The 15,583-nt window shown below is 50.3% G+C and overlaps 1 protein-coding gene across 15 annotated transcripts in view; it reads right to left on the reverse strand.

The window, feature by feature from the left end:
• The window catches only part of RYR3 (ryanodine receptor 3), a 630,986-nt gene that overhangs the window by 46,203 nt on the left and 569,200 nt on the right, over nucleotides 1-15,583 (reverse strand). For all 15 annotated transcript variants that reach the window (XM_050954773.1, XM_050954774.1, XM_050954771.1 and 12 more), the window contains 4 exons: nucleotides 14,000-14,171; nucleotides 12,046-12,132; nucleotides 2,433-2,630; nucleotides 1,274-1,404 (listed from right to left, as the gene is read on the reverse strand). In XM_050954773.1, coding sequence (XP_050810730.1) covers nucleotides 1,274-1,404; nucleotides 2,433-2,630; nucleotides 12,046-12,132; nucleotides 14,000-14,171 — 588 coding nt within the window. The remainder of the gene's footprint in view (nucleotides 1-1,273; nucleotides 1,405-2,432; nucleotides 2,631-12,045; nucleotides 12,133-13,999; nucleotides 14,172-15,583) is intronic.

A 15,583-nucleotide genomic window follows, 5' to 3' on the forward strand; every position in this document is an offset into this window, starting at 1 on the left:
TTCAGTGAATCATTTCAGTTATAAACACTGCAAACCACTCAATGCTTATTCTCTATTGTTTTTACAGTTCTATAGCCGTTTGTGCCATTAAGTCCTTTGAGAGCAGGGACTATGTTAGGCACAGCTTACTCATTGTACAGCAATGGCGTAACAGGGCATAAGTAATATGTAATTATAATGTACAATTTTCTACACGTTTTATCTGATGAAAAATTAAAACACACTGTGATGGTGTAGCTATATATAGCTCTGATGTATCAGTTTGCCACAGAAAAGTACATCTGCATGAGATGGACCTCTGGAGAACACACATGTAAAAACTATTTGATTTGTGATGTGCCCTAGGGGCACTGTCCATTAAAATTGATTATCAGTAAGGGCTCTAGATCATTCTCTTTAGATTAGGCATTATTCTGTGTTCAGTCTACTACACTGAAGAATAATCAGTTTGGATGCATTAACATGCAAATGGTAATTTGAAATCTCAATATTTTTGAAGTGCCTCAATCTCTTCTAACCAATTCAACACCTTGAACAACGGCGGGAAAAGAAAACCCAAGTGACCTTCTGAACTGAGTGCTGCTCAACGTTGTCACAATCCTTTGTTTTTTTTCCTCTCTCTTGCCTACATTTGTATAATTCATGCACAGAATAGCAAATGAGACTTCTATGGATCACTGTGTGAATCCTACACTCTTTGCTATTATTTATGAACTGGACAGAAAAGTCAGATCTACTTAGATATTCTGATAATGCTTTTTTATTCCTGGTTTACTTCTCTTGTTATACACTAATTTTGTCTGATGAAGAGGGGAAAAAGTACCAAGTTATTACATGCATTAAAAAGGAAAGAAGATTACTATAACAAAAATAGAGGCACAAAAGCCAAACTGTTTTCCCAAGTGATTCATTTGTAAAATTTCTTAGGGAAGAGGCTGAGAGGAGGGAAGAGGCTGAGAGGAGAGACTTACAAAAGCCTTGAAGTTATAAATTAAGCATTGCTATAAATTTAGCCATTAATGAATCAAACCACAGAAAAATTCAAAGAGGAAAGGAAAAATACATTCCCTGATATGGTATTTGCTAGGTAAATGGATCTTTAGTAATATCAGACCCCAAAACAGTATCTGCTATGAAATCTTTGTTGAGATATGAGGGAAGATAACCAATTTTTGTGTGTGGACCAGGTGGTATGAGTGTTAGTGAAGTTCCACTGCAAAGTTTGGTGTGCTATACTATTTTTAGATTTTTTTTAACATCTTGTTTTACTTACGGAGTGTTTATGACCAGACGATCCCATTGTCCTTTAATGTCATCCTCTGAGGGCTGTTCTGTAATGTACAGACCATCAAATTCCAACTTCCTGGCAATTTCCTTTTCTCGCTTAAATACAACCAGAGGAACCTTTGGAAAAGGGATATTTAAAATGTTTGTAATGGTTTATACATTTCTTAGAAACAATTAGGTCTCTCTACAGTGTAAAACTAACCCTCAGAACACTACCTAATTTCAAGCCTTGGAACTGGTACATTCTAAGAACAGGATATTCTGGGCAGTGGTGGGGTTTGGAGGGTTACTCAGCTCAGGGGAATAAAGAATGAATTCTGATGTTGCTTTTGGGTGAGAATATTATATTTAGGAGTGACCATAAAGGTGTGTCAGGGCTCTTGCAGCAGCATCTTCAGCCACTGAAAGTTGTTTATATAAAAGATAAATGTATTTATACTAAAAGTTAAATGAAACTGAACTTCTGGCAGAAAACAGAAATCAAAGCAAAGTCTAGATGCTGTACTTCATTGTGCTGTCTACAAATCTTGGTGGAAAGCCTCTGGTGCCAGAAAGACTACTATCGCGTGGTTGCATTGGTGGAGTGTGCTTCCAAACTCCCTTGGGGAGCAAGCCAGCATATCCCCAAAGTTGGTGGTGCTAACTGACGTGGGTGTGTGGTTATGGTGGTTAAGAATGTATTGATTCAACACATGGCAGCCCCTGTTCAGACAACACTTGCCATCACGCACCAAAAACTCCAAGCAAGAGAAGTGGGGGAGGCACTAACACTTCTCTTCCCTCAGATTAATCCCTGCTAGAATAAAGGGAGAAGTTGACTGCTTTTAACATGATTGATTAGGCTTTAAACTCTGAATATTTTAAACTAAATTACACTGTATTATGTTTTCCTCACAGCAGTAAGATGCCTTCCTGTTCTGTGGAAGCCATTCAGATATGAAGGTGATGGATGCTTATAAGAATCTAGACAAAAACAATCATCTTGATCTCAGCTCTGATATTCAAGTGTGTTATGAGGAGTGATTTTGGTATTTGTCTACATTTAATTGAAATTGAAGAATTCAAAGTCTCAGAAAAGTGACATGGAGTTAGATGTCTACCAAACATGAATTAGTAGCTGGGTTTCAAACATACACACAGCTCACCTTTAGACAGTAGTATCCAATCACACAGACAAAGGAGATGACAGTATGAATAACTGCCAGAGCCCTGAGTGTTGGTGCCATGTAACCTGTACTCTCTTGTAAAACAAAAAACACCACTCCCTCTTCCTCTTCCTCTTCTTCAAATGAATTCCACAGATCAGAGTCTTCCTCTAACTCATCTAATGGTTCTTCTGTCACCTGGAATGGAAAAATAGACGCACACACAAAGCAACAGGAATAACTTAAGCTTTTTTCTATTCTCTTAGTCACAGATTTTTTTTGTTCCCTATTTCTATTTTATTTTTTATGAAGATCATTTTCACTTTACATGAGCACTGAGTCCTAAACAGTGAAGTTCTTCATCCTCAGAACAAGAGAAGCACAGATACAAGAAGAGTATAGGCTTCCTACACTACCTTGTCAATGTACCTCACACTTGACAGAGCAATTCAGTGGTAGCTCAATTTACAAATCTCCCTGTTAGGGTGTGCAATGGCAAAAATGAAAGCAAAAACAATGCAAAGGTAACAACAATGTTTTATTAAATAAACAATTAATGTAATGCTGAGATAGACTGGTATAACAAACTTCAGGGTTTGTTTTGGAATTTACACTATTTATGACTACTAGTCTCAGAGAAAGGGGGCAAAAGCTATGTTGTCGTCACCAATTCACTTGTTGTGCACACATTTTTATTTCACAATCTTCTTTAAAAAGTTTACAAGTCTTGCTATAGCACTTGATTAGCATTTCACACTAATCTCTGGCCAACAAGCTCCTTGTTGCTCTAAACTCTGCCAGGGCCATTGCAAAATTAGCCTCAGAATCAGGGAGCCATAACAGGCTCCCTGAAATCCAAAATTCTCTTTCCTCTCCTATGACCAGCGGAGGCTGGATGCAGCAGAGAAACTGCCCTTCATTTCTAGGTTATCAGTATAGGTCAGTAGTGGCCAAACTATTACCATTTGATGGCATGTTTGATGACTTATGCAAAATTAACTGAGCAATGTCTTCTACACGCCCCCACCAAGGGTTGGTCAGACCAACAGGGATGAGCCAGTGGCCCAGGAGAAAGAACATAATTGGTGATACAGGGAGCTGGGTCCCTCTTCCTGAGACCTTCTGCCTCCCAGGGGCTGGGCTGTGGGGACAAAGTGGGCTGATTGGCTCTCGCACTCCTCCCATAGCCTGTTTAAATTCTGCCCAGACATTTCTAGGTCCTTTAGTATAGGATCTGAGTTCTTCAGGGTGCTGCTGGTATTGGGTGCTGCTGGTATCAGGGGCAGCTCTGTGTTTTTTGCCGCCCCAAGCACGGCAGTCAGGGAGCCTTTGGTGGCGTTTCTGCGGGAGGTCTGCCAGTCACGTGGATTCGGCGGTGGTTCTGCGGGTGATCTGCCAGTCCCACACCTTCGGTGTACCCGCCGCCTAATTGGCGCTGAAGCCGCGGGACTGGCGGATCTCCTGCGGAAACACTGCCGAAGACTCCCTGACTGCCGCCCTCATGACGACTGGCAGGCTGCCCCCTGTGGCTTGCTGCCCCATGCAAGCGCTTGCTGTGCTGGTGCCTGGAGCCGTTCATGGCTGGTATGAGCAATTGCCTATTTTCATATTAAAAAGGAATTTTTCCCGTTTGGCCAAATGCCTGAGTCCTAGTAGGGTTTTTTTTCCCCACTTCTGTGCAGTGTCATGGAGGCACAGTTGAGTTGTAAGCAATAGGACTTCAATGTTCAATATTAGAAAAGATAAGACCAATAAGTCAGTCACAACTTGAGGCTGGTGTCCAATGTGGATAAAAGCTAAAAGGACCAGCTTCAAGGGATAAATGACAACCAGAATTTCGCTGGTGTGCCTATAGGACAGGGGTGGGCAAACTATGTGGCCCATGGGACCATCCTGCTTGGCCCTTGAGCTGCTGGCCGGGGAGGCTAGCTGTTGGCCCCTCACTCGCTGTTCCCCCTCGCCTGCAGCCTCAGCTTGCTTGTTCTACTGGCGGCACAATGCTCTGGGCGGCAGGGCTGTGAGCTCCTGCGGTAGTGCAGCTACAGAGTCCGGCCTGACTGCTCTGTGCTGGATGGTGGTGGCAATGGCAGCATGGCCCAGCTCCAGCCGGGCGACGCGGCTGTAGCGCCGCCAGCCACCGGTGTTCCAGGCAGCGTGGTAAGGGGGCAGGGAGCGGGGGGGGGGGGGTTGGATAGAGGGCAGGGGAGTTCGGGGTGGTGGTCAAGGGGTGGAGATGGTGGTCGGGAGGGAAACAGACTTGAATGGAGGTAGGGATCCTGGAGGGGCAGTCAGGAAGGAGGGGGGGTTCCATGGGGTGGCAGGGGGCAGTTAGGGTCAGGGGACAGGGAGCAGGGGTGGTTGGATGGGGCAGGGGTCCCGGGGGGGGGCAGTCAGGAAGGAGAGGAGGAGTTGGATGGGACAACAGGGGTCCGGGGGCAGTCAGGGGACAGGGAGCGGAGGCATGTGGATAGTGCAGGGGTTCCAGAGGGGCCGTCATGGAACGGGGGGGTTGGATGGGGCAGGAGTCCCAGGGAGGACAGATAGGAGGTGGGGGCCAGACCACGACCCCCTCTTCTAACCAGCCCACCATACAATTTACAAAACGCAATGCGGCCCTCAGGCCAAAAAGTTTGCCCGCCCCTACTATTGAAGAAGAGGAAACCGGACACCTCCATGGACTAATGTCCCCCCTTGATACTCCTAGCTCCATGACTGAGGGAACGCAAGAGGATTCAGAAGTGAGCTGAGTCCTAGGGGTAGACTTAGGTGGTTCTTCTTCGAGTGATTGCTCACATCCATTCCAGTTAGGTGTGCGCGCCGTGCGTGCACGTTCGTCGGAAACTTTTTACCCTAGCAACTCCAGTGGGCCGGCAGGTCGCCCCCTGGAGTGGCGCCGCCATGGCGCTCAATATATATCCCTGCCGGCCCACCCGCTCCTCAGTTCCTTCTTACCGCCGTGTCGGTCGTTGGAACTGTGGAGCGCGGCATAGCTGTCCTCCACGTCCCTAGCTCTCCTTGTTATCTCTCGTTATCTCTCGTATTGTTATAGTTGTTAGTTAGATTGTTAAGTATAGATAGTAGTAATTAACTGTAAATAGATTGTAAACAGTTGTTCGCCGGGGGCTCTAGCCCTTCCCGGCACCCGGCACCGGGCTCATGCCTGGTTCGCCGGGCTTCAAGCAGTGTGCGGCCTGCAAGAAGCCTATGCCCACCAGCGACCCCCACGACGCGTGCCTGAAGTGCCTGGGGGAATCGCACAGATCGGACAAGTGCCGCATCTGCAAGGCTTTTAAGCCAAGAACAAAAAAGGAGAGAGATCAAAGACTCCGGACTCTCCTTATGGAGGCGGCACTTGACCCAGCGGCTTCGCAGGCCGTGATCTCGGCGCCGGCACCGGATCGCACCGGAACCGAAAAGACTCCCCGGCACCGACCTTCTCCGGCACCGGGGACAGAACCAAGATCGTCGAAGTCTGCTACTCCAGCCAGGCAGACCCGACTGGAGCACCCGGCCTCAACATCGGCCGCGGCGCCGCAGGCACCGTCGACTCCGGGCCCGGCGGGTCCGTCGAGTCCGGTGCCGCCAAGCTCCCCCATGAGATCTGGGGTCGAGATATTGGTCCCATCCACGCCGGAGACCTTCGCCTCGGCTCGGGACCTCATTGCCTTAACTGAGCCTACTCAGCTGCCACCCCCGGTACCTCCGGTGCGGGTCGCGTCTAGAGGCAAGCCAATGATGTCGGCACCGTCTAGGGACTCGCGCTCACGGTCCAGGTCCCGACGTCACGGCAGATCGAGATCTCGTCGCCGCTCGCAGTCCCGGCACCGCTCTCCTCGGCGGTACCGGTCGCACTCGCGACACCGGTCGACCTCAAGGCGGTCGCGGTCGGACTCCAGCCGCCGATACCGGCACCGTGACTCCAGGAGCCAGTCCCGCCGTCACTCGCCGCACCGGTCGACCTCCCGGCACCGTGCTGGTGGCAGGTCCCGGTCCCGGTCGACCTCCCGGCACCGAGCTGGTGGCAGGTCCCGGTCCCGATCCCGGCACCAAAGCGGCGGCCGGTACCGGTCCAGATCCCGGCACCGAGACAGAACCCGGTCCCGGTCCCGATCCCGGCACCGATATGACTCCCGGTACCGATCCCCGGCACCGAGAAGATCTTCGGTGCCGACCTGCGCGGACCCTTACCAACCAGGGTCTGCCCCGCCGTGGCTTTCTAGACAGCCGTCGGTCTCCTCCCAAACGGACAGCGGGTATGCGTTGGGCACCGACCGGCAGGCGGCGCTATTTCATGACCCGCCACAACACGACCAAGGCCCGCAGCAATGGGGGTTTTGGACACCCTGGGCATACCATCAAGCCCAGGGGCCCCAACAGCTTCCTGCTAGGCCTGCGACGGCGGAACACAGGGTGCCGGAAGCCTCATTGTCTCGCCCCCCTCCCTCCCCGGATGGGGAGGAAGGGTCCAAGCAGCAAGACTCCGCTCTGGCTCCTGAGACAGAGGCGAGGGCCGAGGGAGACCCTCCATTAGACACTCTCTTGCCGGGGGTCTCCTCATCCTCCTCCCCTGATGAAGCAGTGGCTGGTACCTCCTCCAGTAGCCCCCCCCCCCCCCGCTGGACCTCAGGGCACACCAAGACCTCCTCAGGCGAGTAGCTCAGAATCTGAGCCTACAAGCCGAGGAGGTCTCGGAAATAGAGGATCCAATTGTTACCATCCTCTCATCGGATGCTCCCACCAGGGTCGCCCTACCCTTCATAAGGACCATCCAGGCCAACGCCAATACCATCTGGCAGTCTCCGGCCTCCATCCCCCCTACGGCGAGGGGCGTCGAGCGGAAGTACATGGCCCCTTCTAAAGGCTATGAGTACCTCCATATACACCCGACACCGTGTTCCCTGGTGGTACAATCAGTAAATGACAAAGAGCGTCATGGGCAGGAAGCTCCAGCCCCCAAATCCAGGGAGGCCAGGCGGATGGACCTCCGCGGCCGTAAAGTATACTCGGCTGGGGCGCTGCAGCTCAGGGTATCGAACCAGCAGGCCCTGCTCAGCAGGTACGCCTTCAACTCCTGGGTGGCAGCAGACAAATTTAAGGAGCTGCTGCCGCAAGACGCCCGCCAGGAATTTGCAGCCATCTTAGATGAGGGCAAGAAGGTTGCACGTACATCTTTGCAAGCTTCTTTGGACGCTGCAGACTCGGCTGCCCGCACCCTCGCGTCGGGAGTAACGATGCGCCGCATCTCCTGGCTGCAGGTCTCTGGCCTTCCTCCGGAGCTCCAGCATACCATCCAGGACCTCCCATTCGAAGGCCAGGGCCTGTTTTCCGAAAAGACAGACCCCAGACTCAAGAGTCTGAAGGACAATCGGGTCATTATGCGCTCCCTCGGGATGCACACACCGGGAACGCAACGCAGACCCTTCCGGCCACAGCAACAACAGCAGCGCAGGCCATATTCCCAGTTCCGCCAACGGCAGGACCTTAACAGGCGCCGTGGCAGGAATGGAAGGTGCAGGCATTCGAGGAACCAAGGGGGGCAAAACCAAGGCTCCTCTAAGCCCCCGCCTGGACCCAAGCCTTCATTTTGAAGGTGCGCCCAAGGGCGCAGTAACAGTTTCCCCCATGGATCCTTCCCCCCCGTTTTCCAACCGCCTTTCGTTTTTCCTCCCGGCGTGGACCCAAATAACATCGGACCGCTGGGTCTTACGCACGGTGCAGACGGGATACCGCCTGCAGTTTGTATCATTTCCTCCTTCCCGCCCCCCTTCCTCGTCCCTCTTCAGGGACCCCTCTCACGAGGAATTCCTTCGGCAGGAGGTACAGACGCTCCTCAGCAAGGGAGCTATAGAGGCGGTTCCAGAAAACGAGAAAGGCAAGGGGTTTTATTCCCGTTATTTTCTGATCCCCAAGGCCAAGGGAGGCCTCAGGCCTATCCTCGACCTGCAAGAGCTCAACAAATACCTGGTGAAGTTGAAGTTCCGCATGGTATCCCTGGGGACCATTATCCCATCCCTGGATCCGGGAGACTGGTATGCTGCCCTCGACATGCAGGACGCGTATTTTCACATTGCCATTTGGCCACACCACAGACGTTTCCTTCGCTTCGTGGTGGGCCCCCTTCATTACCAATTTGCAGTCCTCCCATTTGGCCTTTCTACGGCCCCGAGGGTGTTTACAAAGTGCATGGCAGCTGTTGTGGCACATCTTCGACGCAGTCGTATCCACGTGTTCCCTTATCTAGACGATTGGTTGATTCGGGGCACGTCGGAACGGCAAGTCTGCAACCATGTCCGCGTGATCACCGGCACGTTTGCTACTTTGGGCCTCTTGATAAACATGGACAAGTCCACCCTGATCCCCACGCAGAGGGTGGAATTCATCGGGGCCGTCCTGGACGCCACCGTGGCCAGGGCCTTGCTGCCGTTGCAGAGGTTCCAGGCATTGTCAGCGATCGTTCAACGACTGCGGGCAGCCCCCTTGACATCAGTGCGGACATGTCTAGCCCTATTAGGCCACATGGCGGCTTGCACCTTTGTGACCGGTTATGCTCGGCTCCGCATGAGGCCCCTCCAGTTGTGGCTCATCGATCATTACCGGCCGGCAAGACAGCCGCTAGACATGCTGATCATGATCCCCCAAGGGGTGTTAGATTCTCTCGACTGGTGGCTAGACCAGTCGGTAGTGTGTGCGGGGCTCCCTTTCCACCCACCTCAGCCCTCGGTGTCCCTGACAACGGATGCCTCAGATCTGGGCTGGGGGGCCCACCTGGGGACCCTGAGAACGCAGGGCCTGTGGTCCCAGAAGGAGGTGGGGTTGCACATCAACATGCGGGAGTTGAGAGCGGTCCGCCTCGCTTGTCAGACGTTCTGCCATCAGCTTCAAGGTCGTTGTGTCGCGGTGTTTACCGACAACACGACGACCATGTACTATATCAACAAGCAAGGCGGCACCAGATCCTCTCCCCTGTGTCACGAGGCGATGCGACTCTGGGACTTTTGTGTAGCCCACTCCATTCACCTCACGGCTTCCTTCCTCCCCGGAGTACGGAACACGCTGGCGGATCGCTTGAGCAGATCCTTCCTGTCGCACGAGTGGTCCCTTCGCCCGGACGTCGCCCTCTCCATCTTCCGGAGGTGGGGTTATCCCAGTGTGGACCTCTTCGCGTCCGGGGGGAACAGGAAGTGCCAGGCGTTCTGCTCCTTTCAGGGCAGGGAGCCCGGGTCGATAGCGGATGCCTTCCTTATTCCGTGGTCGACCCACTTGTTCTACACGTTTCCCCCGTTCCCTCTGGTCCACAGGGTCCTTCTGAAGGTGCGCAGGGACAGGGCTCGCGTGAACATGGTAGCCCCGGCATGGCCCAGGCAACATTGGTACCCCATGCTGTTGGACCTGACCATAGCCGACCCAGTTCCCCTGCCCCTTCACCCGGACCTGATTACCCAGGAGCACGGGACCCTCTGTCACCCGGACCTCCAGTCGCTGCACCTAGCGGCGTGGCTCCTGCGTGGCTGACCGGTTCTGAGCTACGCTGCTCCACACCGGTGAGGGAGGTGCTTTTGGGCAGCAGGAAGCCTTCCACGAGAGCGACATATTCGGCCAAGTGGAAGCGTTTCTCCTGTTGGTGCGTGGAGAGAAATCTCCGCCCTATGGAAGTTTCGGTGGCCGATATCTTAGACTACGTTTGGTCCCTCAAACAGCAAGGTCTGGCGATATCGTCGTTACGAGTCCACCTAGCAGCTATCTCCACCTTTCACCCGGGTGCGGATGGTCGCTCTATTTTTTCTCACCCGATGGTGTCTAGATTCCTTAAGGGACTGGAACGTTTATACCCTAACGTCCGTCTCCCTGCTCCAACCTGGGATCTTAACCTGGTGTTGTCCCGGCTCATGGGACCCCCCTTTGAACCGTTAGCTACTTGCTCCCTGCTTTACCTCTCTTGGAAGACTGCCTTTCTAGTAGCTATCACCTCAGCTAAGCGGGTGTCGGAACTCTGGGCTCTTGTGGTAGACCCCCCGTATACAGTCTTCCACAAAGATAAGGTGCAGCTGAGGCCACACCCTGCCTTTCTTCCCAAGGTAGTCTCGTCCTTCCACATCAGCCAAGAGATATTCCTTCCGGTTTTTTTCCCGAAACCTCACTCCTCAGGCAGGGAGCAGCAGCTTCACTCGCTTGATGTCCGTAGGGCTCTCGCGTTCTACGTGGAGAGGACCAAGCCCTTCCGCAAATCCCCCCAGCTTTTCGTGGCGGTAGCGGACCGCATGAAGGGGCTTCCTATCTCCTCCCAGAGGTTATCCTCATGGGTAACATCCTGTATCAGGACCTGTTATGACTTGGCCCACGTTCCTACGGGCCGTGTGACTGCGCATTCTACCAGGGCGCAGGCGTCGTCGCTGGCTTTCTTCGCCCATGTGCCCATCCAGGAAATCTGTCGGGCAGCGACCTGGTCATCGGTCCACACCTTTGCTTCCCACTACGCCCTGGTCCAGCAGTCAAGAGAGGATGCGGCCTTCGGATCTGCAGTGCTCCATGCCGCGACTTCTCACTCCGACCCCACCGCCTAGGTATGGCTTGGGATTCACCTAACTGGAATGGATGTGAGCAATCACTCGAAGAAGAAAAGACAGTTACTCACCTTTGTAACTGTTGTTCTTCGAGATGTGTTGCTCACATCCATTCCACACCCGCCCTCCTTCCCCACTGTCAGAGTAGCCGGCAAGAAGGAACTGAGGAGCGGGTGGGCCGGCAGGGATATATATTGAGCGCCATGGCGGCGCCACTCCAGGGGGCGACCTGCCGGCCCACTGGAGTTGCTAGGGTAAAAAGTTTCCGACGAACGTGCACGCGCGGCGCACACACCTAACTGGAATGGATGTGAGCAACACATCTCGAAGAACAACAGTTACAAAGGTGAGTAACCGTCTTATCTACCCCGAGGAACCTTACACTGAACCGTTAAATGCCTGGCATATCATGCTGTATCTCAATGTTAAATTAATAAAGTTGCAGCCTGCTGTTTAAAATCCATCCTTTGCATCTGTTATTCATTTGCCTGTACATCCTCATCAATATAAAACATGGTCCTAGTGGTCAGGTGTCTTCAACACAAAAAATATCTTCACAATAGGTACTAACAACCTTGTTCGTTTCAGTGAGAAAACAGACTGGATGATGGCTATGAAGACTGAACTATTGTCTCACATCTAGAAATAGTTGAAGATTAAGACAATGTTTTTTGGCTTGGATTTAGACATTCCTTTGTCAGGGTTTGCAATCCAAAACCAATCACATTGTGCCAGTGCACCAGAGCCAAAAGAAAAAAATGACTATAAATAAAAGTTCAACTGATCAGTCTGTTTTCATTGTCCTAAACTGAATAAAATACAGAAGTACCTATGTTAAGTTACTCCAGGTGTGATTAGTAACTCAGGTAAGAACATAATTTCAGATATATTATTTCTAGGCTGGCAGAGTTGATTTTAGTCATTGCAGGTAGGGTTTACAATAATAGGTGTCCAGTTTAGATTAACTATGTTAAAACCAGCCTTCAGCCAGCTGCTCTGGAAAATAAGTAGAAAACACTACAAAGAATGAAACGCAATAAATAATACTTTACCTTGTAGAATAGCAGTATAAAGTTGATGGCAAATGCAACAAACAGAGCAAGAAATCTTAAGTTGTAGAAATTTCTAGCCAAGTAATGCTGGAAATACAAGAAACATTTAAATAAACAAAATTAGAAGTATCATGGAATCAGAATTGGGGAAGCAGTTAGGAAGTTATTTGAGAGAGTCAAATCTCAGCTATGTTCTGCAATGTTCAACAAAACAATTACAGCTATCACGATAGAATCACCAGCTTTGCTCTCTAGAATTTTTCTGATCTTTTCTTTTGTATCTATATATTCATGACAGGGTACCTGTGGCCTTGGGGGAAAACTACAGAGAGGAGCTAGTCAGACTCCATTTGGTAGAAACCAGTGGTGCTGGAACAATTTGTAAGGTGGGGGTGCTGAGAGCACGCCTGCTGACAGAAGAGGGGTAAAGGGAGCAACTGCCCAAGGGCTGCTCCCAGAAGCGACTGGCATGTCCCTGCAGCCCCTGGGGAGGGGGTCTCCACGTGCTGCCTCTGCCCCACGTGCTGACTCTGCAGCTCCCATTGGCTGGGAGCTGTGTGGGGGGGTGCCTGTGGGCAGCAGTGCGCAGAGACCCTCTCGGACCCCTGCCTAGCAGCTGCTGCCACTGGGGTGTGCCGGACACTTTCGGGAGCTGCCCAAGGTAAGTGCCAAACCCTCCCTCCCCGCACTCCATCCCCCTGCCCCAGCCTAGAGCCCTCACCCCGACCCAAACTCCCTCCCAGAGCCTGCACCCCCTCCCACATGCAAACTCCCTCCCACAGCCTGCACCCTGAATTCCCCCTTCACCCAAACTCCCTCCCAGAGCGTGCACCCCATGCCCTCTCCCATACCCCAACCCCCTAGCCTGGTGAAAGTGAGTGAGGGAGGGGGAAAACAAGCAATGGAAGGAGTGTGGGATGGAGTGAGTAGGGGATGGGGCCCCAGAGAAGGGACAGGGTCATGGGCATGGTCTCAGGGAAGGGGCAGGGCAAGGTTCTTTGGGTTTGTGTGATTAGAGAGTTGGCAACCCTACCGGGCAGGCACGTAGAAGCCCTGGCCATTCCAGAAGAGCACACCTAGCAGTGCAGCTGGCAGCTCACTGGGCACTAGCCAGTGCAGGCACAGCTCTGCCCAAATGCCAGACGGACCGTGTCTGCAGCTTGTGCGTGCGTGGAGGCCCATTGACTATTTTGCCCTGGGCCCTGGAATTGCTGTTGGTGGGCCTGGCTGAGAGCACTGAACCAAACCGTAAATTCTGTATATGATGGAAACCACTTCAAGCCAGGGAGTGCGGCAGGACCCCCAGCACCCCTATTTCCAGCACCTATGGTAGAAACAGAAGCAGCCAAAGCAGGGACCTTTTTCACCTTTGGACATTCCAGTCAAAACTGTAGAATATTCTCTGATTTTCTCTATCCTGCGCTGATTGGCTGTTTGCTCCAAACTTCTTCCTCCCTTTCTCTTCCAAGTCTCTTCATCTTAGCTTCACTCAACATCTTCCCCCACTTATCCTCTTCTCCCCTGCCATTTCCTGTCCTGCCCTCACTCCCCTTCTCTGCCTTTTTCTTTCCATTTATCAGATCCCCTCCCAAGTAAACTCGCCTCCCAAAAATTAAATAAATGAATAGTAAAACTAACTCGATGTTTTATGCCATCACACTGTTCACACTGTTTGTGTGTTGTACCCCTTCCCCGACCCTGTGTCTGTCTTGTCTATTTAGATATTAAGTTCTTCAGGGACAGGGATTGTCTACTGTTCTGAATTTGTACAGTGCCTAGCACAATGGAGTTCCATTACTGCTTGGCCCTTAGGCACTACTGTAAAAACATGATCAATGTTAATAAATAATTAATTTGTAAAAAACTGACAGTATCTCTTCCTTGTATCTCACGCTCAGCTGTTCTCTGTGTTATTTGACTTGTGATTGACTAAAAGAATTGGAACAAAACTTACCAGCATTTTCGTTTGATAAATTTCCACGACTTTAAAAAAATTAGCCATAACTGCCTCAGGTTTCTCTAGTTTTTGTCCATGTCTTCGTTTCTTTTTCTTGGTTTCCTCCTTTCCCAAATGCTCAAATTGTATTTCTTCCTTTGCTTTGTCTTGTTTCTCACCATCTTCCATGCTAGAAGAAAGATTACAGAAATAAAACCAAGTAAGTTCCCACATGGTCTATGCTATGATTAAAACAGTGAGTCTCGATAAAGAGAGGCTGGTTTGAGTGTGAGTTAGTTGCAGAGAAGATGAATGGAAGTGAGTGACTATAAGAAGTGACAGTTAGAGAATACAACCAAGAGTCAAAAAAGGTACCTTACTACTAAGTGAGGTGGAAGAATAGTAATAATCCACTTAGTGAGTTGAGGGGAGATCAATGGAGAAAAGGCAAAAGCAGCTCAAAGTGGGGTTATTAGCACCAAATGCAAAATGTACAATTACTTGCTGCCTAAACAAGTGAAGTGTGTATATAACCAGTGCAAGTAACTCAAAATTATCAGAGGTTATGTGCAGAATCTTGAGTTCAAAGTTGAACAGAAGATAGAAACACTTATGGATGTGCCACACAGATTCATAGCAGAGTGGTTTCATTTCAACCAAAAAAATCCCATAATAAAAGTAAGGCATCAGTGCGGAATGAAAGGAAAATTTCCTTCAGGAGGACCCACCTTCAGAAAGACATGTAGAAGACGACAATTATCCCTCCTGCACAAAAGAATTCATAAGAACATAAGAATGGCCATACTGGGTCAGACCAATGGTCCATCTAGCCCAGTATCCTGTCTTCCGACAGTGGCCAATACCAGATGCTTCAGAGGGAGTAAACAGAATAAGTAATTCCCTTCACGAGAAGCAAGTATCAAGACTCACTGTTGTTTTAGAGGCTTCAGTTTTCACGAACATAAATAGCTAACTGTGTAGTAACAGTGAGAATGGTAAGGAAAATTACCACCAAGGTGTGAGGGGGTTGAAACTTTGAGGCAAGTAGATGGTCAATTATAAAGAAATGGAGAGGAGTTTGTGGTTCGGTATATAGCAGTACCAGTGAAATAAAGAACCATGTGAGAGAAGTCTGATGAGCTACTTACATTATTACTAACAAAGCATCATTCCAGGGCTCCTGCATTAACTTTCTTTGGAATGCCCCAGTGATATGCACAGGAGGGCCAGCCATGCGAAGAGGAGAGGTTTATTTTTATTAAGCATTGGGGAACCTTTTTGGAAAGTAGGATTCTATAAAGAAGGCAGCATCTGCTCCTTAATCAGCCAAAAAGGATTTAGACTGCTGGCAATGACAATGAAGATTTGGGGGAGTGAATTTTTAAAACTAGAATTTTTAAGCTGCAGGCTTGCAGGTACTGCAAAGTACTTAAGTTGAAAATGAAATATGGTAGTAAATAGCAGAAGTACAAGGGAATCTGCGTATCCAATAGTGAGAGAGAAGCATTTATGTTTTAATTGGAAGGAAGTGCAGGAGAGGAATAAGGAAATAAACTGTCAGCAGAAAGAGGTTAGGTGAATTAAAAATAAAAGCTATAAATG

This window comes from Gopherus flavomarginatus, chromosome 5, assembly GCF_025201925.1.
Source record: "Gopherus flavomarginatus isolate rGopFla2 chromosome 5, rGopFla2.mat.asm, whole genome shotgun sequence".
Lineage (NCBI taxonomy): Eukaryota > Metazoa > Chordata > Testudines > Testudinidae > Gopherus > Gopherus flavomarginatus.